Genomic DNA, 27249 nt, shown 5'->3' with positions numbered 1-27249 from the left:
ACAAATTTCACTTTTGTGCCTAATCCTTATTGTGGCTAGCTACATAACACAAAACCCGGTCCGGTCGAGCATCACTAGCCAGATGAAGCTAGCTGGCTGCTTATAACGTTAGCTTTGGGCAACAGGGTTAAGTAGCTGGCTAGTTTATTTTCAATTTCAATAGGCGAACAACAATACTTACTCACAAGGTCTCCTAAATCATTGCTAAGAATAATGAAAATGACTGCAGTTTCTACTGGTCATTGTTTTCAGGCTGGATGTATTGGTGCTAGCTAGGTACCAAGCTTAAGCTAGCTACCCCAGAGGTTGCGGTCAAACAAATGATGCTTTATTACCGACGTGGTATTGTAAACACATCGTTCGTGGCCGGTGTTTGCTTGTTTGCACTGCTTTGACAGTGCTACTGTATCGTTTTTGACACGCAAAAGACCCAAACGGTGTTCCATAGTATGCATGTCATGAAGCTAATAGCAGTGACGCTATTACTGTGCAACTCCGGTAGGGCAACATCTGAAAAATAGCGAACATGATAGTGTGTAACGGTGCTCGACCTGTCGGCGAAAGCCAACATCACCCAGAACAGAGAATGATTGTTTGTCAAGGGCAATGGATACCTTTATCTTGGTTTTAATGGCTTTCGCCCTTGAGTTGTCACGCTGAAATTTTGTTATTCTTTCAAATGACTGCTCGACTTGTTGACTGCTCGATCCACACAGCAGACATTGCGGGCTAGTTTAGGAATGCTGTGTTGCACGAAAGCGCAACATTTTACATGGCATCATTATGTTATATGGGTATGATCGTCAGCTTTGACATCGGTTTTGCAACTCGGCGTTAAACTAGACATCGGCCGAAACAGATGTTGGCATTTTTAGCTAATATCGTCCGATTCCGAAAAAGTTCACCGATATATCATGCATCCCTCGTGAAAACATGTTACTTTCAATGTTCCAGAACAAATTTCACTTGGTTTCCCAAATTAAAAACACTGGGTAGCTGCAGGAACAGGGTTGGAGAGGTCATGGCATATGGAGTTTGGGCAGAATATCATCGGTCATGCAGCGAGAGTGCATGCTCCTCACACAGTGGTTTATGCATGGAGTGAAAACTGGAGTAGCCTACCTGGCATGATTGAAAAACAAACACGCGGGAAAGCAGCATCTGACATGTCTTTTTCCCCCTGCCCATTTGATAATGGACATTCTAAATCTAAACTCATTTTACAAAAGTATGTGGACAGCACTTCAAATTTGTGGATTCGTCTATTTCAGCCACACCCGTTGCTGACAGGTGTATAAAATCAAGCACACAGCCATGCAATCCCATAGACAAACATTGGTAGTAGAATGGCCTTACTGAAGAGCTCAGTGACTTTCAACGTGGCACCATTATAGGATGCCACATTTCCAACAAGTCAGTTTGTCAAATTTCTGCCCTGCTAGAGCTTCACCGGTCAACCGTAAGTGCTGTTATTGTCAAGTGGAAATGTCTAGGAGCAACAACGGCTCAGCCGCAAAGTGGTAGGCCACACAAGCTCACAGAACAGGCCAACCGAGTGCTGTAGCGCGTAAAAATCGTCTGTCCTCTGGAGCAGTGTAAACGTGTTCTCTGGAGTGATGAATCACGCTTCACCATCTGGCAGTCCAACAGACAAATCTGGGTTAAGCGGATGCAAGGAGATCGCTACCTGCCCAAATGCATAGTGCCAACTGTAAAGTCTGGTGGAGGAGGAATAATGGTCTGGGGCTGTTTTAGATTTTTCGGGCTAGGCCCCTTAATTCCAGTGAAGGGAAATCTTAACGCTACAGCATACAATGACATTCTAGATGACTCTGTGCTTCCAACTTTATGGCAACAGCTTAGGGAAGGCCCTTTCCTATTTCAGCATGACAATGCCCACGTGCACAAAGCGAGGTCCATACAGAAATGTTTTGTCAAGATTAGTGTGGAAAAACTTGACTGGCCTACAGAGCCCTGACCTCAATCCCATCGAACACCTTTGGGATGAATTAGAAAGCCAACTGCGAGCCAGGCCTAATCGCCCAACAGAAATGTTCCAACATTTAGTGGAAAGCCTTCCCAGAAGAGTGGAGGCTGTTATGGCAGCAAATGGGGGACCACTCCATATTAATAGGCATGATTTAGGAATGAGATGTTCGACGAGCAGATGTCCACATACTTTTGGTCATTTCGTGTAGGTTTTGATTTGTAAGACATTCTAAATGTTTGTATCACTTATAACTGAAGTTGCCAAATAACTATAAATATAGCGTATAGGACCTGTTTCAAATGATCACTTTTACACTGAACACAGCCACCTCATATGTGCACTACTTCCGAAACAGGAAAAATATCCTTTCCATTTTATTCAGCTAAGTTCAATGATATTCTTCTTACTATAAAATCATAAAATAATGGCAAGGGACTTATAAGTATATCTTGTGTGCTAAATGAACAAGCCTACAGCCTATGGGATGGTATATAGCCAGATAACATACAGTAAGCCAAGTCACTCATTCTGTTCTTCTGAAATACATTTTCTTCATATCATGTTTCTTTAGACCTGCCTAAAATAAATAATGAATTTATTGTGATGTATATTAAATTGATTTATTATATATATTTTTTTGTAAATGTAGATGTTCCAAAAGGCACGCATCAGCGGCTTATATCTGTGGAGGCCTGGAGATGCTAAATGTGTTTATGTTAATTAACGGTCAATTACTGTGACAATTACTCAATTGCATGACAATAACCGGCTGACAAAATGTATGGCCGCCACAGCCCTAGCTCTTATTTCTTAAATAACAAGAAATAGGTTTCAACACAAAGCCCTAGTTGTTAGTAAAGTCAAATTAAAATGAAGCCTAATTTCAGCACCCATGCGCTGTCCATCTCTGATTGAAGCGGCAGCCACGGCACAATCAATGTAATGCAAGTTATGTAAATTACTCGAATCTGGCTTATTGTGAGGGCAACATCTCTGATAAATAGCTTACCCATGGGCAACAAAACATAGTGTTTATTGAAATCAATTATAGCAGCAGCAAGCCATCAAAGTTTACCTCCAGTACTCATCTTCGCGCTCTCAAACAGGACATCAGTAGTCCATGTGCACAGAAGTTGTGTTCCTTATATGTGCATTGTTATGCTTCCTCAGTTGCTATGATGGTTTTCTTACTAGGCCTGCACATGTGCAAACCTGCCCAGCAAATATAGCCTGATTCTGGCCCAACTGCCCAATCGTACTGCCACAGAGGTGCGGCCAGGTGTATGTACTATACCAATTACTAGGTCACTACAATTTGGCCTGACTGAATCGTTAAATGTGAGGTTCTCCGATGGTTAGAGCCCGTAGAAAGCAAAATTGTGTAGTGTATTGTTGCCTTTTAGACAAGCCAAAGCATAAACAAAATGCAGCTCACAGAGAGGAGAGAAGAGCGCTGCACTGCAGCCACCGATAGATAACGCCTGTCATTAAACACAAATGTAGTTGCATTGGTAGAATTATTTTTACTAATTCCAGTGAAGGGAAACCTTAACGCTACAGCATTACTATTTTTACTGAGCCACAGGGCCTTCCCTGTGGCTCAGTTGGTAGAGCATGGTGTTTGCAACGCCAGCATGGTGTGTGCAACGCCAGGGTTGTGGGTTCGATTCCCACGGGGGGCCAGTACAATAAATAAATAAATAAAAATGCATGAAATTAAATGTATGCACTCACTACTGTAAGTCGCTCTGGATAAGAGCGTCTGCTAAATGACTAAAAGTAGCATCCTATTCATTCAAAACACCCCATAAGACTACTCATGTTGGAAATGTAATTTCGCTATTTTGGATAAGATGAATGAAACAGCTTCCAGTACAGGCGTGGAATATCTGGTCTGTTAATTTCCTTCTTTGCAGGAAAGTGGATTTCAGGTGCAGAGGACACAATTGCACCATGCCTTCATTTGGCTGTCAGGCTCTCTTCAGCTCTACACACACTATTGCCATGATTGTGGCTGATGCTCTTGGAACAGATCAAATTCCATTTTCACTCTTTGGTGGTGTAAAAACAACCTGCTCAAGGCCTATTTCTAAATTAAAATGGTTGTTGGTGCCAAAATCATGGTAAAATGGTCAGAGGTCTGCCCGACCAAAAAGGGCAATTTCAGTGGTGCGACAAATTGGAGAATTGAGTAGAGTGCTGGGTTGAGAAAATATATTGGGGGTTATTGTGCTACTTAAAAACAATACTGTAATGAAAAATAAAGCCCCACGTAGGCCTGCCTTTTGGTTTATCGTTTTGAAATGGGGCAACATCCTTGCCTGGGATGTTGGAATACATATTGAGTAATATTCAGTAGTAATACACATTTAATACAAATGACTTACATACAGCTTAGGCTATACCATATGGGTGATAGAAAAAGTCTATAGCTGACTCCAGAAACTGTAACAATTGGCCATAACATAACATCAGAAGAATTGCCACTTGCATGCAGCCGGTGGAAAATTCCCATAGTGGCCATAACAATCCTTGCAGGCTTTTACAAGACTTGAGATCAAACATAACATGTCTGATAAAGCAAAGGTGCATAAGTACAGGAGCCAAGAGGCATGCTGTCTTCAATGACATTGTGAAGTGTGTTTACATAATACCTGGAAAAGGTCGTACTTACCTATCAGTGATACTGGACTGTGTGTCGCTCATTGGGCTTCCGTTTCTAGATTTGCTGTGATTTATATCCAATTATCATTTTCCAAAGTATGATAAGACAGACTCTTTGAATAGCCCTTCTCTAACATCCGTCTATGTTGAAGAGATGATCGAAAAAGGTGATGACATCAACAACAAAAATCAACAACATTGAGAGCTGAATCTCCAAATAACAATGTCATGAAAACACCTTCAATTGTCGGCGATAGACTCCCAGTGAAAAATAAATGTCTGGGTATGTCCTAATACTGAATTCAATACCTCAATGTAATAGTTTTGCAATCATTTGCAATGAAATGGTACGTATTCAGTGAAGCCACTGATGATAATGCAATTTTCGCTACTGTAGCAATTTCTTGAGATAAATTAGGACCTCTAATAAGCCCTCGTCTTACGTCGTGCAGCTCTCCACTTTATCGCACAAGACACCAGGGTCGGGGATGATGTTGCTATTGACAATGTGTTCCCTTGGAAAATATTGATACAGGCTCCACTTTCACTCTTTTTGCCCTATAGAAAATACAACCAGTTAACCCGGCCTGGTGTAGTAACAGCCAGCGTATCTTTTTTAAAGATGTTGAAAATCGAGTCAGTCCCATTTGGTGTTCCCAGACTCCAGGTTTGCCTTTATCCGTAGACGAGCAGCCAGCCCCTCGTGACCATGAGAATTTCTAAAAACTGACAAGTCTGAGTTGAAACCCGTGTTGTGAATTAACTAGATAACTATTAGTAATTATTGCAGCAAAATAACAAACTATGTAATATTCTTAGCTTGATCAGCTAGCTATAGCAAATGCATATTTTTTTTCCCCCAGCTAGCTATTGCACTATTTAGCTTGCTAGCCAATGTGCCCGTCTAAATTTGTTGGGAGCTTCAGTTCAGATAGCTTGAAGCTAGCCAGACTCTAACGTTAGCTAACTAACTAGCGGTTAGTTAACTCCAGGGAGTGGAAACCCTAACGTCTTTTCCTCCAGTAGACTCGAAACGTGTCCAATAATATACGTTTTCCTTAAAAGTTAAGAGTGATAGCTAGCTACGAAACAAAAGTAAATCATTGAAATTCAGCCGACTGAATACGTTGGCTAACTACTGTACCTTGCTGCTGAGTCTCGGCCAACGGTGGCTAGCTAGCTATCTACTGTACCAACGAAAACGGGATACTTTCAGTAACTAGAAAACTTTGCTTCGTATGCTCCGACAATTCTGAATGTCATTCCCAAAAACGAAATCACAAAAACTAGCTTAGCAAAAAATATAAAACGTGTCCCGACGAATATATATGAAGTCCTCACGACCTAAGGAACCGTTTCAAAATGTTTCTTGTAGATCTCCTTCGGGTTGCAAACATCCACAAAACTTAACGGAGCGCAGTTTTCATTGACTCCATGTTTCCAGAATTCAGACAATTTGAGTTGTTTCTCTGCAGAATTCCCTTGGATGTCTATGCTATGCTAACAAGGATAGCTAGCTAACAAAATAATTATCTCATTTACACAAAATAAACGCTGAGCCGGTTATCACTTTAGAATAACGTGATTATTAGAATGTGTTTCCAGATATGTTATTGAGGAGAAAAATAGCCGACTTTCTACAATTTCACAAAATATCAGGATAACTACGCCCTGGCCAACAGCTCCCAATTTGCGTCTGTCTACTTCCGCCAGAAAAAAAACATGCCAGACTATCATAAATAATAACAATAATAATACATTTGTCTTTTTCATTTTTCATTATGGTGTCTAATCGGATGCCACTGGCAGATGGGATTCAAATAAAAACCTTGCCAGACTTTCAAAAATAATAATAACAATAATAATACATTCGCCTTTTTCATTATAGTGTCTGATTGGATGTCCTTGGCAGATAGGATTACAAATCTATTTCGAACTTAAAATGTAGATACATTTTCTGTGAAACCTAAAATTATCATTGTTATTATTGGCCTAATGATTATCACATTGGTATTCTGCAACACCATCTTATATTCCCCTCATTGTATCTACTTATATATTTGTGTTAGACCACTTCTAAAACTTGAAAACATCTGAAACTCCAAAATCAAAGTTTGACAGATGTTTTTAGGTCTCATAAAGTGGTCTAATGTCAAGAGGAGTCCATGTTAACTGTTGTATGCCTCCAACCCAAATGAATGAAAACAAGGCACAGAATAAAATGAGATTCCTGTACCACACCCATTCATTTGGGATTCAAGTATACTGTATAATTGGATCTACACAGGAGATGGTTAGGACGTGGACTCATCAGGACTCACCTTTTGGGGTCTGACAACTTCTGACAAACTTTAATTTGTGGATGAACTATCCCATTAAAATGACCAGTTAATAAAGTACAATAATTTCCTACTGTGACAATCATAACTCATAAATCATAACACTTTACAGGGATAAATGTTTATGGCATTTAGCAGCAAAATGTGTTCAAACATCTTTGGTTGAGGACTATACTACAGTATAATGGAGGATTGGTGATTTACATATGCCACCATGTGGACAATTTGAATACTTCAAGCACAGAGAACTCTGATGGCTTTTGCATAATAAGCCTACCTACCCTACAGTATGGGACAAGGCTACACTACTTCTCTGATTGTAATGTAGAATTGTATCTCTTTAAAATTGTTGTAATAAAACATAAATACATGTAAAAGTTCATTGCAACAAATGGCAAACTAGTAGTTCCCTGAGTAAAAAAAACAACCTCTTCAAATTGTTCAAAAACGTTTTTATACTATATAGGCCTACTGGGATGCAATCATTTTGGAATAATTTACTTGATATTACAGCACATATTTCTTTACCAGCTCTGTATTCAGGGTATTTATTGAACACACAACAAAAGTAAACATTACATTTGAACACGTATAAAGTCACAAAGGCACACTTGTATGATTCTCCCTTATCACAGACACAGGGATGGTGAATGTTAATATACCATTCCACATATCTAACTATTTAGGCACCATATTTAAATATTTAATATAAAAGTAGGGAATTTCAAATATGAATGCAAACAATAATGGGAAATGTGACCTTCTAGCGTCATACTGGAAGATTTTAAGCAATACAGTGACCATTGGTATTTTTAAACTAAGACACAGGGGTGGTGAATGTTGACATACAAATCCACATATCTAACTATTTAGGCACCAGATTTAAATATTTAATATAAAAGTAGTGAATTTCAAATATGAATGCATACAATATTGGGAAATGTGACCTTCTAGCATCATACTGGAACATTACAACCGATACAAAACATTTAGCACAAATCACTGTTTACCAATTGGTATTTTCAACAAATTTACAATGACTAATGACTAATATACCCAATCAAGCAATGGAATGCCACTAAACATATAATTACTTTATTCCAAATTTGTTACTGATTTGTTGTTGCTGTGAAGTTAAATGAAAAACCGTTGTGAAAAGCATTATACTAGCTAAATTGAAAGACAGATATCATAAGAAACATGTCGCTTTTTACTGAGTTTTATGTTATATAAAAGCCAGTGTCATGTACTCCGTATGAATATGCATACAATACACAATCTATAACACTGCAATCTCAGCGAGCATTTATAAACATCTTCCTGAAAACGAAATGGAACATGGGATATTCCACGGCTTATAAAGAGTACCACAATTTAAATTAGACAAATTAGACTGAAATTATAAAAATTATATAACACATTGCAAAAAAGTTGAATTTCTGCAGGAAAACTACTGCATCAAATAACAAAATACTGCAAAAGTAAGGAAACAGTCAGTATTGGTTAAATTTTACTGCCTCAAAACAGGTGTGGCCTAACCTATGATGGAGAGGGAATGTTTGGTCATCTGGATGGAGGGAATCAATGGATGGATATCAAAAGTGTCTGTTTCCCAATAGTCAACTTATTGCTGGATACAAGGTTAGAAGAATATACTATTAGGTTACAGTTCATTGCAGTAAGCTTGTGAAATACATCTGTTCATCATATTGGCACTAGGTCCTTTGGTTTCAATGACAAACTATGTCTCAATTGTTTTTGCTACAGTTCTACATTTTTCAAGATGCTTTTGCAACATTCTCTTACACTTGTTTGTAATAAAAAAGCAAACCAAAAATTTACAAGTGTTAGCTAAATACCAAAAAAATTGTCCCCAATAATCATATAGGCCCAAAGAATGGCTTGACTTTGACCGCATGGTTACAGTATGCACAACCAATTGTATAAAGGTGGTCTATTAGTATAAACATTGGATGTTTTTATTCATCATGATAAGGAAGTCTTTCAGTCTGTTTTTCCGTCATGTCTGTTAACTGCTGCCGATCTGTGTTGGTTTCTCCAGCGTCTGTATTTGGATTGACTCTTGCGGAAGGCGAAACGACCAATGTCCACCATGAACACCCAGGACAGCACATACATGGCAACTCCCTCACACTTTATAATGAACCTGGGCCATGGGGAGATGAGCTCGCAGTACAACATCCTTCCGCCAACCACTATGCGCATAAACACAAATAGCACTACAAACAGAACATCCACCGCCTCCCCTGTCAGGCTCTCATAGCGACCCAACTGTCTCAGGAACCAGCGAGCTTGCAGCAGGGGGTTGGTGATCTCACTGGCAAAGATTACGGCGCAGGACTCAATGCCTGATTCCCCCAAGCTCAGGGTCAACAAGATACCCAGGATGCTCATGGTGTGGTGGACCAGCATCACCGGGCCCTCTGTGCGGAAGTACACACACCAGCCCATGTCAAAGATGAAGTAGCCCAGGCTAATGACCATAGCAGTGATCTGAAGGGGGGTGTTCTTTGTGCCTAGAAACAAGATCCCAACTTTATTGGAAACACTCTTCATGGTTAGTAACATTGTCATACACACATCAAATTATAGTAGGCAAGAAACTCTACATGAAGAACATTTGGTTATGAATGTAAGCCTTGGTTCTCTGAGATTAACGGGTCGCCAAACGACCTATGGAAACTCCTTCCCCTTCACGCGATGAGATGCTTAATATCAAAGATGTTTACAGTTAGGCCCCTCCCTTACTGTACCCATGTGACCTGTCAATATAAAAGGCGGCAAGATGTTTGACGAACAGTTCTTGTTGCGGCAAGATGGTCACTCAATTCCCTAACCGTGCAAAGTGTACGCAACTCACGACTCTCCTGTGAGAAGTGGGGAGGCTGTCATATACACATCCAATGTAGATGGGGACATCCCTGCAGAAATAAGCTTCTGGAGAAAAGACAAAATGTCAGTAATTGGGCAGGAAGATGGCGATTCTGCATGGGCAATACACCACTTCCTGTTCACGTTCCACTTGTTGGAATAGAGTCTTTGTGTAGAGGACCCCCTTACTGCCTGTATTGTATCAATTACTAAGGAGGGTACAGCTACAAGGCGGTCACGTTCAGGGGCCACACACACAACTTCAATATGCTGGGTTTGGGGTGCAAAAGCTTGCCATTTGCTTGAGACAGGAGGTCTGCTTGAAGAGGGAGTTCCCATGGTTGGGAGGTTGTCAGCTGTACAAGGTCTGAAAACCAGTGACTCTGTGGCCAATGAATAGCCACTAGTTGACCCTGAGTGGGCCTGATGAACCCTTCATGGAGAACCACATAGGACAATGTGTTGAGTCTCGCAATGCGAACAGATTGGTCCCAGCAGGTGTATTGCTCTGAGGCATGTAAGGTGTGTGTTTGCCCAAAGCAATAGCTCCCTTGCTACCTGGTGTAGTGCCATTGACCTCAGTCCGCCCTGGCAGTTGATGTACGCAATCACTGTCGTGTTGTCTGTCCGTATCAGTACATGTTCGGAGGAAGTGCTGGAGTGCAAGGTGGACGCCTTCAGCGCCAGTACGTTGATGTGAGCTGTTGTCCATGGTGCTGACTGTACACCACAAACCCTTTACTGGTTCAAGACGGCTCCCCATCCATGTAGGGATGTGTCTGTAATCAAAGTCATCTGGTTGTGAACTGCGCCTAGGAGATCTTCACTGGGAGTTTGAAGTGGTATTCACCACCATTGTAATGCTCTCTAGCAACTAATTGAAATTGTCAGCTTTTTGTGTTTGTCCATTCTGGGACATAGACTGTGTCTGTTGTACCATCACTGTATTGGCCTCATGTGGAGCAAGCCCAACAAAACAACGGGGCCTAGAAGCCTCTGACTCTCTAGCACTGTCACCTATTTCGTCAGTTTGAATGTTGAAGGAGATTTTCTAAACAATACCACTCTTTCCGGCAAGAGTTTTCCTCCAGTGTACAGTTTCAAACCCAGGAAGCGCACACACTGAGTAGGGACCAGAGAACTATTGTCCAAGCTCATTGTTAGTCCCAACTCGGAGAGGTGATGCGAGACAATGGATGTGTGTGCCGAGGCTTTCTGACCCTACACATACTAGCCAATCGTCTAAGTACTCCAGGACCCCGACTCCTGCTTGGCGAAGGGGTGTTGACACTGCGCTTATGCACTTTGTGAAAGCGCGAGGGGCAAGCGAGCAACTTGCAGTAGCACCAAGGCTCTGTGTACGCAGTCTGCATGTGGTGCATCTCTGCCTTTTCCGAGGGCGATAAGGCCCTCCACCTCATTGGTATGGCTGAGAGTGTCTGTTTCTCCACTGCTGAGCAGGTGCAGCCTGTCTGAGCCTTGTAAGTGGGCCGCTGCTGAGCAAAAAGTCTGGCCAGGTAATATGGGTATATCTAAGAGTGGAACTTTCTCTTTGTCAGGGAGCTTGGACTGCGCTAAACATAGGTGGCGCTGTGCAACACACAGTGTGGCCAAAGTTTTCCCAACCATCTTAGCATTTCCCTGAAGGCACTGGATGAGCAGATCTGTCACTGTCGACAGTTCCTTCATGGTTTTAGTGTCGTAGATTGCGGAGAGGCGTGCCTGCAGCTACTCCTGAAAGGAAGCCAGTATCGTTTCTGAATTGCCAAGTCCAGAGGCTAGAGAGGTGCTGTCATGTGTCCTGTGTAGGAAGCAATCAAATGTCCTGCATTGTTTGTAAGCCAGCTCTTGGTCTGAACTGTGACAGAGAGAAGCAGGCGGAACAAGTGAAGCAAATTATTTATCCATACGGTGGAAATGGCCAAAACCATTCTTGTCTCCATCATGAACTGTAGTTAAGCGAGTGCATTTGCTTGGCATGGCAGGGGTTCTTTGATTTGGCGTGTTTCATGTGCATTGGAGCTCACGCACAAAGTCTTTGAACAACAGGAGGCATACCTCAGTCTTTGAAGAGCTGAATTCATCAAACTTGAATGTGGACACCATGGCAGAAGGGGCGTGCTCCACATTGAGGTTCCTGCTTGCCCTCTCAAAGATTTCAAAGGATATTTTCTGGTCAACTGTTACTTCCAGTAGCAACGGTCATCAAAATTGTTAAAAGGTTTAAAAACAATTCTAATAAATGCAACGGATGAAGATACTCCAAACTGTTTGAATCCATCAAGTATTGACTCAATTATAGCACAGAAAACATTTTACTGGCACAGACAAATAATGAATGGAGTGGGATTTTGGTGGGAATTCAGGTATTCAATTTGTCAAATTTAACTTTTTTTTCTTAGAATGCACTCATATATACACTACATTTTCTAATGGTATCAGGTATTTATTTCATATTTTGTGTTAAAATAAAGAAAACTATATGTGCCTAATTTGCATAAATACACTGGGTGTACTGGCATATATTAATACATGAAGATAAAGGGGTTGGAACAAGGCTGCAACCACAAAAATGTCTAGGCCTACCTGCACTCACCTGTGCTGTCTGGACTGCCTCATTAATTACTGTTGTTGTCACATTCTGTTGCATAATTCAACAAGTGAGTCAATAGCAGGATACACTCTGATAAAAAAAATCAACATGCTTGGCTCTATATTACATATATCTATACATACTTTATTTACATTGTTTGCGAGATCAGACATAATATCACTCACTATAAGTCTTCATTTTCAGAAGTTGCTTTCATTTCAGTGCATCTTATTATTATAAAAATTATAACTTTTTCAATTCAACAAAAAATGAACACCCATCAAAATAAAGTTATCATTCTTCTCTTCCTTGTGACGCAAGTGTCGAGATGATGTGTTAAATCCAAGATTAAGCTTTAGCATTCTTATAAATGCAACAGAAAGAGAATGTATTCCATTGAGCCCATTTCAGCCACCAGGGTGTGTTTGACAGGTCCTTACAAACATTTCCACGTCGTAACGTTAACGTGAAAAAACGTCAGGCACAAGCAAGAGTACGAAAGAGTCGCAGGAGTAAAATGAAAGCAATCAATCCATGGAGATTTAAGTGACAAGTGGATTTTGCACCCCTCAAACACAGGAAATTGATGGCTGAAAAATACAGATCCGCGGGTGGGCGGGGCATGAGCGTTGCTACTGCCAGGCCGACAGGCTGGGACTGGACGATGCTAGAGCCATGGTGCATACCATCATCATCATCATCAGAGTGATCATAGTCAGTGGTATAAGACTGGGAAGCTCTTGTGGACAGTACATCAGTCTCGTCCGATTCAACAACCACACTCTGTTCAGAGGTAGGGGTTGAGTTTGGTACCGGCGGAGGAAGTCTGGCCAGGATGTGCATTATGGTTGCCATGTGGCTGCCCAGTGCCAATCTCCTTGCGCACCTCAATATGGCGAGATTTGTGCCCAGGCGAGGATAAGAAATGGTGTTATTTGGGCGGTGGATCACGAGGTGAGTGAGACCTGTCATTTGACCTGAAGCGTTTGGAATAATCTGCAGAGGAAGGTCTACGATCAATGATCTGTGTGGCAGACTCATCTATCTGATGACAGTCCAGAGGTTCTGCCCACAAAGCTCTCAAGTCAAGATTTTAATACTCTCTGTTTGAATTTCTGACACTGAGTACAACAGCTGCTACACTGTGAAGCCGCTTGAGCATGTTCAGGTCCCAAGCAGATGAGTGTGCTCATCTGAGGCCGGGAGATGTTTCTCACACTGTTGACACGGGTGGAATGACATTCTGAGTACAGTACTGAATCTGTGTGCAAGGAATGGATTTCATACAATTGGATACACAAGAGAAGTGTGTTCCAAGAAAAAGTCAACTATAATAAAAAAATATATGCTAAATAGCTTTATGTCTTGATGTGCCTCAGTGTCTGCTTTGATGCTGCGAGCTGGTGCCTCGCTGTCTGCTTCGGATGCTTTGAGAGAATAGCTAGCAACACTAAGCATCAGCTCTGATCTGTAGAGCTTAGGGGGCGAGACTCCTGCCTAAATACGTAGTGAAATCCTGGCTCGAGACTCCCGCCTATATAGACGAACTCAATACATTGCATGCACGCTTCGACAAAAACAACACAGAGCCGTGCACGAGGGCCCCGCCGTCCCAGAGGACTGAGTGAGCTTGCACCTCGAGGCCGACGTGAATAAGGTTTTTAATCTGGTCAACATTCGCTCGCAGGCATCTCCACGGTCATTTTCAAACTCTCCTTGTCCCAGTCTGTAATCCCCATGTCTCAAGCTGACCACCATTATTCCTGTTCCCAAGAACTCTAAGGCCACCTGCCACACTGACTACTGCTCTGTAGCACTAACATCTGTAGTCATGAAGTGCATTGAAAGGCTGGTCATGGCACATATTACCTCCATCATCCCAGATACCCTAGACCCACTTCAATTTGCATACTGCCCCAACAGATCTACAGTACTCCACACTGTCCTCTCCTAACTGGACAAGAGGAATACCTATTTGAGAATGCTGTTCATCGACTACAGCTCAGAATTCAACACTATAGTGCCCTCCAAGCTCAGGACCCTGGGACTGAACACCTCCCTCTGCAACTGGATCCTGGAGTTCCTAACGGGCCGACCCAAGGTGGTTAGAGTAGGCAACAACACCTCCGCCACGCTGACGCTCAACACGGGGGTCCCACAGGGGTGTGTGCTTAGCCCCCTCCTGTACTCCATGTTTATCCATGACTGTGTGGCCACGCACATCTCCGACTCGATCATCAAGTTTGCTGATGACATGACGGTGGTAGGCCTGATCACCAACGGAGATGAGACAGCCTACAGGAAGGAGGTCAGAGAACTGTGTTGCCAGGACAACAACCTCTCCCTCAATATCAGCAAGTCCTAGGAGCTGATCATGGACTACAGGAAATGGGGGGGGGGGGGGGGATGGGTCAATAGATTCAAGTTTCTCAGTGTCCACATAACTGAGGACTTAACATGGTCTCTTCACACCAGAACAGTTGTGAAGAAGCCCCTAGGAGACTGAAACGATTTGGCATAGCTGTACAGCTGCACCATTGAGAGCATCCTGACTGGTTGTACCACTCTCTGGTATGGCAAATGCTCCGCCCGTGACAGGAAGGCCCTACAGAGTTAGTTGAGGACGGTCCAAGCAGTGTCTGAGAAAGGGTAAAAAAACTGCCAAAGACTGTTCTCCATGCTCCCGTCCAGCCGACTCCTAAACAGCTTCTATCCCCAGGCCATAATACTCTCAAATGGCTAACAACTACTGCTCTCCCTCTCCCACAGACTGTCCACACTGACTCTATATATGCCCATCCACAGGTCTCTACCAACTCCGACACAACCTACGCTGCTGCCAAAATTATTATTGATTTAATTTATTACTCTATTACGCTGCTGTCCATTGATTATTGATTGCCATTACTATTAGTATTAATCCTGTTACTGATCACTATAACTCCTGTTTATATCTATACACTGTGTTCCATGACATAGACTGGCCAGATGAATCCAGGTGAAAACTATGATCCCTTATTGATGTCACCTGTAAAATCCACTGATTGTAAATGAAGGTGAGGAGACAGGTTAACCTCTCTAGGGTAGGGGGCAGTATTTTCACATCCGGATAAAAAAAACGTACCCGATTTAATCTGGTTATTACTACTGCCCAGAAACTAGAATATGCATATAATTGTTTGATTTGGATAGAAAACACCCTAAAGTTTCTAAAACTGTTTGAATGGTGTCTGTGAGTATAACAGAACTCATATGGCATCCCAAAACCTGAGAAGATTCTGTACAGGAAGTGCCCTCTCTGACCATTTCTTGGCCTTCTACACTCTCTTTATCGAAAACAGAGGATCTCTGCTGTAACGTGACACTTTCTAAGGCTCCCATAGGCTCTCAGAAGGCGCCAGAACGTTGAATGATGACTTTGCAGTCCATGGCTGAAAAACAGTAGCACATTTGGATAGTGGTCGATCTGAGAACAATGAGACGGGCGCGCACGTGCACATGAAGAGGCCATTTTACATTTTCAGTCTTTGAACGAAAAAGACGTCTCCCGGTCGGAATATTATCGCTAATTTACGAGAAAAATCGCATAAAAATTGATTTTAAACAGCGTTTGACATGCTTCGAAGTACGGTATTGGAATATTTTGAATTTTTTTGTCACGATACGCGTCCGCGCGTCACCGTTCGGATAGTGTCTTGAACGCAAGATCAAAACAGAGGATATTTGAACATAACTATGGATTATTTTGAACCAAAACAACATTTGTGGATGAAGTAGAAGTCCTGGGAGTGCATTCTGACGAAGAACAGCAAAGGTAATCCAATTTTTCTTATAGTAATTCTGAGTTTAGTGAACGCCAAACTTGGTGGGTGTCAAATTAGCTAGCCCGTGATGGCGAGCTATCTACTCAGAATATTGCAAAATGTGCTTTTGCCGAAAAGCTATTTTAACCTGTTAGGGCTAGGGGGCAGTATTTACACGGCCGGATAAAAAACGTACCCGATTTAATCTGGTTATTACTACTGCCCAGAAACTAGAATATGCATATAATTATTGGCTTTGGATAGAAAACACCCTAAAGTTTCTAAAACTGTTTGAATGGTGTCTGTGAGTATAACAGAACTCATATGGCAGGCAAAAACCTGAAAGAAGATTCTGTACAGAAAGTGCCCTCTCTGACCATTCCTTGGGCTTCTTGACTCTTTTTATTGAAAACTTAGGATCTTTGCTGTAACGTGACACTTCCTACGGCTCCCATAGGCTCTCAGAACCTGGGAAAAAGCTGAATGACGTCTTTGCAGCCCCTGGCTGAAAAACATTAGCGCCTTTGGTAAGTGGTCTATCAGAGGACAATGAGACTGAGGCGCATGCACGAGGCGACCCCATGTTTTTATTTTCTCTCTCTTTGAGCTAAAACACAGATTCCCGGTCGGAATATTATCGCTTTTTTACGAGAAAAATGGCATAAAAATTGATTTTAAACAGCGGTTGACATGCTTCGAAGTACGGTAATGGAATATTTCAATTTTTTTTGTCACGAAACGCGTCGGGCGCGTCACCCTTCTTTACACTTCGGATAGTGTCTTGAACGCACGAACAAAAGTGAGGATATTTGAACATAACTATGGATTATTTTGAACCAAACCAACATTTGTTATTGAAGTAGAAGTCCTGGGAGTGCATTCTGACGAAGAACAGCAAAGGTAATACATTTTTTTTTATAGTAAATCTGACTTTGGTGAGGGCTAAACTTGGTGGGTGAGCTAGCCCTGTGATGCCGGGCTATCTACTTAGAATATTGCAAAATGTGCTTACACCGAAAAGCTATTTTAAAATCGGACATAGCGAGTGCATAGAGGAGTTCTGTATCTATAATTCTTAAAATAATTGTTATGTTTTTTGTGAACGTTTATCGTGAGTAATTTAGTAAATTCACCGGAAGTTTGCGGGGGGTATGCTAGTTCTGAACGTCACATGCTAATGTAAAAAGCTGGTTTTTGATATAAATATGAACTTGATTGAACAAAACATGCATGTATTGTATAACATAATGTCCTAGGATTGTCATCTGATGAAGATCATCAAAGGTTAGTGCTGCATTTAGCTGTGGTTTGGGTTTATGTGACATTATATGCTAGCTTGAAAAATGGGTGTCTGATTATTTCTGGCTGGGTACTCTGCTGACATAATCTAATGTTTTGCTTTCGTTGTAAAGCCTTTTTGAAATCGGACAGTGTGGTTAGATTAACGAGAGTCTTGTCTTTAAAATGGTGTAAAATAGTCATATGTTTGAGAAATTGAAGTAATAGCATTTCTAAGGTATTTGAATAACGCGCCACAGGATTCCACTGGCTGTTACGTAGGTGGGACGATTTCGTCCCACCTTCCCTAGAGAGGTTAAAATCGGACACCGCAATTGCATAAAGGAGTTCTGTATCTATTAATTCTTAAAATAATTATGTTTTTTGTGAACGTTTATCGTGAGTAATTTAGTAAATTCACCGGAAGTTTTCGGTATGTTTGCTAGTTCTGAACGTCACATGCTAATGTTAAAAGCTGGTTTTTGATATAAATATGAACTTGATTGAACAAACCATGCATGTATTGTTTAACATAATGTCCTAGGAGTGTCATCTGATGAAGATCATCAAAGGTTAGTGCTGCATTTAGCTGTGGTTTTGGTTTTTGTGACATTATATGCTAGCTTGAAAAATGGGTGTGTGATTATTTCTGGCTGGGTACTCTCCTGACATAATCTAATGTTTTGCTTTCGTTGTAAAGGCTTTTTGAAATCGGACAATGTGGTTAGATTAACGAGAGTCTTGTCTTTAAAATGGTGTAAAATAGTCATATGTTTGAGAAATTGAAGTAATAGCATTTCTAAGGTATTTGAATATCGCACCACTCGATTCCACTGGCTGTTGACTGGGTGGGACGATTTCTTCCCACATACACTAGAGAGGTTAAAAAAGGATTTTTAAGCCTTGAAACAATTGAGACATGGATTGTCTATGTGTGCCATTCAGAGGGTGAATGGGCAAGACAAAATATTTAAGTTCCTTTGAAAGGGGTATGGTAGTAGGTGCCGGGCTGGTTTGAGTGTGTCAAGAACTGCAACGCTGCTGGGTTTTTCAAGCTCAACAGTTTCCCGTGTGTATCAAGAATGGTCCACCACTCAAAGGACAACCAGCCAACTTAATACAACTGTGGGAAGCATTGGTTGTTCTGAGGGCAAAAAGAGGTGCAACTCAATATTAGGAAGGTGTTCCTAATGTTTAGTACACTCAGTGTATATTACTATATTACCGTAAGTATTTATATAGTCCTGCAACAGCACCATCTAGCGGTCAGAACCTGGTAATATCAGGATGCAGGATGCGACATAAACCTAACAATTTAAAATTACACATTTCTGAGAAGACATTACATAGGATGCAACAACAATACTCCGAGCCACAGCTCCATACTACTTGTCAGACATAGAGAACTGATACCGTATACTCGTTGTTGGGTTGGGATTGGCGTGGGGTGTGGTGGTCCCTGGGTGGCTTTTAACAATTTATTTGGATTCCTAATGTCTTACTCATCGTTACAAAAAAGTTTGTAATTGGATGTAAGGTACTATATTTATTGAATATTATATGAAGCCTACATATTCAAATTGCCAATTTGGGTAAAATCAATTAGCTTAATTTCTCACAGATAAAATTTTATCTGAACAAAATAATGTTGCAAAAATGCTAATCTTATCTGTAGAAAGATTTCAGAACAGAACAAACGATTTCAGAACAATATCAGAGGGTGGGTATCATGGCTTGCTGAAATGACACGGAATGATCCCTATACCAACTTAACCACCTTTAGAAAAAGGTGTTCTAGAAGCAGCACTCTACATGGAAAAGATTACACTGTTTCCGTGCAATTAAATAGTGAGCATCTTACCTGGATGTGTGAAGGGCCAAGGTCCTTCCACATAACCTATGTAGGCTGTTATGCAGACAGCCAGGATTCCATGGAGCAGTGTGACCAGCCTACAGTTCCACTCAAAGCCACGGCTTCCATTGGTATTACACAGTAGTGTGTAGAGAGTGATCCAGCCTGTAAGGCAGAGGACCACGCCAACAGACAGTGATGTCATCCCTCAGCTAAATACACAAAAACAAGACAAAAACCACTTAATGACCAACAAACACATATAGAAGTTTTAAAAGATTGCATGACACACTTTACTTCCTACTATAAACAAAAATATTAGCTATGCTCAAGATTTGTGTGAGCAAGTCTGATTAACCTACATTTTATGTTCAGTAAATGTTCTGTAAAATGCAGCATAATTACAATATGGAAATACAGTGCCTTCAAAAGGTATTCACACCCCTCAACTTTTTCCACATTTTGTTTAGTTACAACGTGGGATTAAAATGGATTTAATTGTAAAAAAAAATGTTGTCAATGATCTACACAAAATGCTCTAATGTCAAAGTAGAAGAAAAATTACTTAAAAAAAAAATCATCAAAAACATTTAGGAAAAATAAAACACTAATATATCTTGATTAGATACAGTGGGGTTAAAAAGTATTTGATCCCCTGCTGATTTTGTACATTTGCCCACTTACAAAGAAATGATCAGTCTATAATTTTAATGGTAGGTTTATTTGAACAGTGAGAGACAGAATAACCAAACAAAATCCAGAAAAATGCATGTCAAAAATGTTATAAAATGATTTGCATTTTAATGAGGGAAATAAGTATTTGACCCCTCTGCAAAACATGACTTAGTACTTGGTGGCAAAACCCTTGTTGGCAATCACAGAGGTCAGACGTTTCTTGTAGTTGGCCACCAGGTTTGCACACATCTCAGGAGGGATTTTGTCCCACTCCTCTTTGCAGATCTTCTCCAAGTCATTAAGGTTTCGAGGCTGACGTTTGGCAACTCGAACCTTCAGCTCCCTCCACAGATTTTCTATGGGATTAAGGTCTGGAGACTGGCTAAGCCACTCCAGGACCTTAATGTGCTTCTTCTTGAGCCACTCCTTTGTTGCCTTGGCCGTGTGTTTTGGGTCATTGTCATGCTGGAATACCCATCCACGACCCATTTTCAATGCCCTGGCTGAGGGAAGGATGTTCTCACCCAAGATTTGACGGTACATGGCCCCGTCCATCGTCCCTTTGATGCGGTGAAGTTGTCCTGTCCCCTTAGCAGAAAAACACCCCCAAAGCATAATGTTTCCACCTCCATGTTTGACGGTGGAGAGGGTGTTCTTGGGGTCATAGGCAGCATTCCTCCTCCTCCAAACACGGCGAGTTGAGTTGATGCCAAAGAGCTCCATTTTGGTCTCATCTGACCACAACACTTTCACCAGTTGTCCTCTGAATCATTCAGATGTTCATTGGCAAACTTCAGACGAGCATGTATATGTATTCTTGAGCAGGGAGACCCTGGTCTTGTAGCCCATTCCAGCCTTGTGTAGGTCTACAATCTTGTCCCTGACATCCTTGGAGAGCTCTTTGGTCTTGACCATGGTGGAGAGTTTGGAATCTGATTGATTGATTGCTTCTGTGGACAGGTGTCTTTTTTACAGGTAACAAGCTGCGGTTAGGAGCACTCCCTTTAAGAGTGTGCTCCTAATCTCAGCTCGTTACCTGTATAAGAGACACCTGGGAGCCAGAAATCTTTCTGATTGAGAGGGGGTCAAATACTTATTTCCCTCATTAAAATGCAAATCAATTTATAACATTTTTGACATGCGGTTTTCTGGATTTTTTGTTGTTGTTATTCTGTCTCTCACTGTTCAAATAAACCTACCATTAAAATTATAGACTGATCCTTTCTTTATCAGTGGGCAAAAGTCAAAATCAGCAGGGGATCAAATACTTTTTCCCCCCACTGTAGGTATTCAACCCCCTGAGTCAATACTGTACATGTTAGAATCACCTTTGGCAGCGATTACAGCTGTCAGTCTCTGTGGTTAAGTCTCTAAGAGCTTTCCACATCTGGATTGTGCAACATTTGCCCATTATTCTTTTCAAATTCTCCAAGCTCTGCTGATCATTGCTACACAGCCATTTTCAGGTCTTACCATAGATTTTCAAGAAGATTTCATTCAAAACAGTAACTCGTTCACTCAGAAACATTCACTGTCTTCTTGGTAAGCAACTTCAGTTTAGATTTGGCCTTGTGTTATAGGTTTTTGTCCTGCTGAAAGGTGAATTCATATCCCAGTGTCTGGTGGAAAACAGGCTGAAACAGGTTTTCCTCCAGGATATTGCCTGTTTTTAGCTCCATTCCGTTTCTTTTTTATACTGAAAAACTCCCCAGTCCTTAATGATTACAAGCATACCTATAACATGATGCAGCCACCACTATGCTTGAAAATATGGAGAGTGGTACTCAGTAATGTGTTGTATTGGATTTGCTCCAAACATAACACTTTGTATTCAGGATAAAAAGTGAATTGCTTTGCCACATTTTTTGCACTATTACTTAAGTGCCTTGTTGCTAACAGGATGCATGTTTTGGAATATTTTAATTCTGTGCATGCTTCCTTCTTTTCACTCTGTCAATTAGGTTAGTATTGTGGAGTAACTACAACGTTTTCTCCTATCGCAGCCATTAAACTCTGTAACTGTTTTAAAGTCACCATTGGCCTCATGGTGAAATCCCTGAGCGGTTTCCTTCCTCTCTGGCAACTGAGTTAGGAAGGACGCCTGTATCTTTCTAGTGACTAGGTGTATTGATACACTATCCTTTTTTACACATCTACCAAACGGCGCCCTTCTTTGGGAGGCATTGGACAACCTCCCTGGTCTTTGTGGTTGAATCTGTGTTTGGAATTCACTGCTCGGCTGAGGGACCTTACAGATAATTGTATGTGTGGGGTTAATGAGGTAGTCATTAAAAAATCATATTAAAAACAATTATTGCAAAGAGTGAGTCCATGCAACTTATGTGACTTGTTATGCACATTTTTAATCCTGAACTTATTCAGGCTTGCCATAACAAAGGGGTTGAATACTTACTGACTCAAGACCAGTGGTGTAAAGTACTACTTAAGTAGTTTTTTGGGGCATCTAAACTTTACTATTTATATTTTTACCAACTTTCACTTCACTGCATTCCTAAAGAAAACAATGTACTTTTTACTCCACACATTTCCCTGACACCCAAAAGTACTCGCTACATTTTGAATGCTTAGCAGGACAGGAAAATGGGTCCAATTCACGCACTTATCAAGAGACGATCATCTCTGGTCATCCCTACTGCCTCTGATCTGGCGGACTCACTAAACACAAATGCTTTGTTTGTAAATGATGTTGGAGTGTGCCCCTGCTATCAATAAATAAAAAAATATAAATAAAATTGTGCCATCTGGTTTGATTAATAAAAGCAATTTGAAATTATTTATACTTTTACTTTTGATACTTAAGTACATTTTTGCGATTACATTGACTTTTGATACTTAACTATATTTAAAACCAAATACTTTTAGACTTTAACTCAAGTAGTATTTTACTGGGTGACTTTCACTTTCGTCATTTTCTATGAAGGTATCTTTACTTTTACTCAAGTATGACAATTGGTTACTTTTTCCACCACTGCTCAAGGCATTTCAGCTTTCATTTGTAATTAATTTGTCAAAATTTCAAACAACAATTCTACTTTAATGTTATGGGGTATTGTGTGTAGGCCAGCGACAAAAAATCTAAGGTTAATACATTTTAATTCAGGCTGTAACACAACACAGTCACCACATACACTGCTGCTACTGTCTATTATCTATCCTGTTGCCTAGTCACTTTACCCCTGCCTATATTTACAGTACATAGCTACCTCAATTACCTCGTACCCCTGCACATCGACTCGGTACTGGTACTCCCTGTATATAGCCATGTTATTTTCTGCTCCCTGTATATAGCCATGTTATTTTTGTTATTTTTATTAATTATTCACTGTGTATTAATTCCTTGTGTCAATATTTTTTTTTAAAGTATTATATTTTTTATCTCAACTCTGCATTGTTGGAAATGGAACCGTAAGTAAGCATTTCACCTGTTGTCTACAAAGCATATGACAAATAGAAATTGATTTGAACAAAATGTGGAAAAAGGACGTGAATACTTTCTGAAGGCACTGTACATTACCTTCCAGTGAACCTGTGTAATAATCCAAAGTGACTGATGAACAGTGCATGTCTAAACTGAGCAGCTTGTTTTTTTCTGAACTGAGCACAAAAAAAGTGTAAACTGAATACCAAAGACTATTCCCCGATAATCATACAGACTTAAAGAATCGCTTGACTTTGACCCTTCGCTTACACACAACCATGTGTTAGTTAATCATGTGTTAAAGGTATATTAGTATACACATTGGATGTTTATATTAATCTTCTAAAGATCAGGAAGTCTTTCAGTCTATCTTTCCATCATGTCTGTTATCTGTTTCCAATCTGTGTTGGTTTCTCCAGCGTCTGTATTTGGATTGACTCTTGCGGTAGGCGAAACGACCAATGTCCACCATGAACACCCAGGACAGCACATACATGGCAACTCCCCCACACTTTATAATGAACCTGGGCTGTGGGGAGATGAGCTCGCAGTACAACATCCTTCCGCCAACCACTATGCGCATAAACACAAATAGCACTACAAACAGAACATCCACCGCCTCCCCTGTCAGGCTCTCATAGCGACCCAACTGTCTCAGGAACCAGCGAGCTTGCAGCAGGGGATTGGTGATCTCACTGCCAAAGAGTACAGCGCAGGACTCGATGCCTGATTCTCCCAAGCTCAGGGTCAACAAGATACCCAGGATACTCATGGTGTGGTGAGCCAGCATCACTAGGCCCTCTGTGCTGAAGTAAACACACCAGCCCATGTCGAAGATGAAGTAGCCCAGGCTAATGACCATAGCAGTGATCTGAAGGGGGGTGTTCTTTGTGCCTAGAAACAAGACCACAACGTTATTGTAAACACTCTTCATGGTTAGTAACATACATACAGTACCAGTCAAACGTTTGGACACACCTACACATTCAAGTGTTTTTCTTTATTTTTTACAATGTTCTATATTGTAGAATAATAATGAAGACATCAAAACACATATGGAACTTTTGACTGGTACTGTACACACATCAAAGTACACTGATCAAGAAACTACATTAAAAAACATGTAGCTCCAACCTTTACAGAAAGGTGGTGCAGGAGCAACACTGCATGGGATTAGATAGTGAGCATCTTACCTGGATGTGTGAAGGGCCAAGGTCCATCCACATAGCCTATGTATGCTGTTATACAAACTGCAAGGATTCCATGGAGCAGTGTGACCAGCCTACAGTTCCACTCAGAGCCATGGCAGCCACTGGTGTTACACAGTAGGATGTAGAGAGTGATCCAGCCCGTTAGGCAGAGGACCACGCCGACAGCCAGCGATGTCATCCCTCAGCTAAAAACACAAAAACTTAAATTGCAATACGGAAATACATTACCTTTCAATGAACCCTTGTTATAATCCAAAGAGACTGCTAAACAGTGTATATCTGAACTGAGCAGCTGTAGTGCTCTGGCCAGTCTGAGTAGTGAAGGTCTGGGGAGGGGGACGTCTCATGTCATAGGATTGGGAAATTAGACCATGATACAACCAAGTTGGTAAGGGGAAATTTCATGCTAGCTCACTTCAGGGAGTTTCAAAACTAGTCCAAAAGTAATTGTGTCTGGGGCAGTGGGGCAGCACATCCTGGTCTCATAGACAAGACGTAACATAGTAAACTCAAATCCGGGGCACTCAAATCAGTATCATACTGTATGTTACGTTTGGTATGCTTACATAAGACAGAAGGTTATTTAAGGCAAAAAACAAGAGAGGGTGGTAGGTCGGGATGGATGGGTGTATAACCTAAAGGTTGCATGTTCGAATCTCATCATAGACAACCTTATCACTTTTAGCTATCCCTTCCTCTAACCTAACTCCTAAACTTAACTCTAAACGCTTGACTAGCTAACGTTAGCGACCTAGCTAACGTTAGGCACAACAAATTGGAATTTGTAACATATATGTTTAGCAAATCCATAACATTGTACGTTTAGCTAATTCGTAACATGTACGTATCACATAACATATCATACGAAATGGATGATGGACATTCACAAATGAATACTTACCATACTAAATGGAGTCCCGGTTTTACATACTGAATAACACAAAATGCTCTGAGACCAGGTTGTGCTGCAGTGCAGACAGTAGCCATATCTGCCAGTAAACTGTCATAAAGCAAGCTAGGGTACCTATTTATTATTTAGACTTGCACCTTTATTATGTACATTATGTAAAAAATATCCAAATGCAAATGTTTATTATTAACATCATGAATTTGGCGTACTATTTATAGAGCTAGCTATGATTTCCCCTGTTCGATTGTTTTGACATCAGTGCAGAAGGGGAGAGAGCAGCTAGTTTGCTAGTATAGAGTACCACAGTATGAGTCATAATACCCATAAAACTGAGCTGTCAAACAGGGAAATGGTTCCAATCATATTTCCACCATTCATTTTTCCCATAGGCGATTTTAGAAACACTTAACTAAGGGCTGTGTTTCGTGTAGGCTTACCCTAGCGTGACATTTTTATAACCTTGTAAATCTCTCTAAGACATTGTGACTTTTATCAATGTATTAGCTTGTATTTATCCCCAAAAAAGTAAATGCTAATGTGGCTATCATAAAGAACTACAAACGCAATGATCTGGACGAGATGGGCAAATTGAGGCAAAGGAAAGAATCTCTGGATGAACCATCTAATGTTAGTTAAATGTAGTAATTAATAAATTGGCTACATTTCTTTAAATGAATAATTTTGTTAACAGTTTTGAAAAGACACAATACCCGTTTTCAGAGATGATTTGTAGGAGCTTGCAGGGACTTGTAGTTTTGCATGATGTCTACTTTGATGCTAACTAGCATTTTCGAATCAGAGTACATGGAGCTGAATATATTGATTAAAAAAAAGAGATTTACATGGTTACCAGAACGTCAGGCCAGGGTAAGCCTACACGAAACACAGCCCATATTTTAAGTGTTTCTAAAATCCCCTATGTGAAAAATTCATGGTGGAAAAACGATTGGAACCATTTCCCCGTTTGACCACTACGTTTTAGGGGTTTTATGACACCTCCACTGTAGGGCTCTATAGCAAAGAGAGAAAATAACACTGCCAAGATGACTTCAGACTGAGCCATTTATAAAGATGCGAATATTTGAGGTAAAAACACATTAAAAAGTGAATAAAAATGAATCCAGATGAGCTGTCTAGACAATATCAGTTTCCTAAGGCAGGCTAGAATACAGCAAGCGAGATGGACAAGAGCTTGTCTCCTCAAGCTTTCAAAATGTAGGCAAACCGAACAAAGCGAAATAACTACTTTGTAACGTCACCTTATTTCTGCACCGCTTGCACGTTCACGTCCGTGACATCTCTAGTCTCTTTGTGGCCAGCATGGTCCCTCGGGTGACGGTCACTTCATCTTTGGTTCTTTGTGTCCATTACGTTACTCGGCTCATAAACGAAAAATTGCGTCTCGGGTATCTAATCTCAGTAGCCAACTCCCCCACCTTGCAGTATCAGCAAATGGTGTTGCAGATAGCTGCCCAACCCTAAACGAAATTAGTGAATTAGTTTCCAGCACTCAATAGACAAAAACAAAAGATAATTACTGCTAGCCTGGTTCCGAATGTAGCAGTAGCTTTAACGTGGTCGGGTGGTGTCTACTTGTCAACTA

General features: G+C 40.9%; 3 protein-coding genes across 6 annotated transcripts in view; all 3 read right to left on the bottom strand.

Moving 5' to 3' along the window:
• arhgef12a (Rho guanine nucleotide exchange factor 12a) overlaps nucleotides 1-6369 on the bottom strand; it is a 76686-nt gene extending 70317 nt beyond the window's left edge. For 3 of the 4 annotated variants that reach the window (XM_045703469.2, XM_045703468.2, XM_045703470.2), the window contains exon 1: nucleotides 4665-6369. In XM_045703469.2, coding sequence (XP_045559425.1) covers nucleotides 4665-4696 — 32 coding nt within the window. In that variant the 5' untranslated portion in view covers nucleotides 4697-6369. The remainder of the gene's footprint in view (nucleotides 1-4664) is intronic. The other variant, XM_045703467.2, reaches the window with a different exon arrangement.
• A 1141-nt stretch (nucleotides 6370-7510) lies between these two features.
• LOC123729214 (TLC domain-containing protein 5) lies at nucleotides 7511-20092 on the bottom strand. Its single transcript, XM_045703465.2, has 2 exons — nucleotides 19421-20092; nucleotides 7511-9530 (listed from the first exon to the last, which is right to left on the bottom strand). The coding sequence occupies exons 1-2, from the start codon at nucleotides 19614-19616 to the stop codon at nucleotides 8998-9000; spliced, it is 729 nt and encodes a 242-aa protein (XP_045559421.1). The 5' UTR covers nucleotides 19617-20092; the 3' UTR covers nucleotides 7511-8997.
• Nucleotides 20093-23183: 3091 nt separating this feature from the next.
• Nucleotides 23184-27236, bottom strand: LOC123729213 (TLC domain-containing protein 5). The gene is made up of 3 exons (XM_045703463.2): nucleotides 26906-27236; nucleotides 24719-24921; nucleotides 23184-24419 (listed from the first exon to the last, which is right to left on the bottom strand). Exons 2-3 carry the CDS (start codon nucleotides 24912-24914, stop codon nucleotides 23887-23889), a joined length of 729 nt encoding a protein of 242 aa, XP_045559419.2. The 5' UTR covers nucleotides 24915-24921; nucleotides 26906-27236; the 3' UTR covers nucleotides 23184-23886.
• Nucleotides 27237-27249: the final 13 nt, after the last annotated feature.

Source organism: Salmo salar, chromosome 20 (genome assembly GCF_965601325.2).
Source record: "Salmo salar chromosome 20, fSalSal1, whole genome shotgun sequence".
NCBI classification, from domain to species: Eukaryota; Metazoa; Chordata; class Actinopteri; order Salmoniformes; family Salmonidae; genus Salmo; species Salmo salar.
Note: the sequence above shows the minus strand (reverse complement) of the source record. Positions and strands in the feature narration are given on the sequence as shown.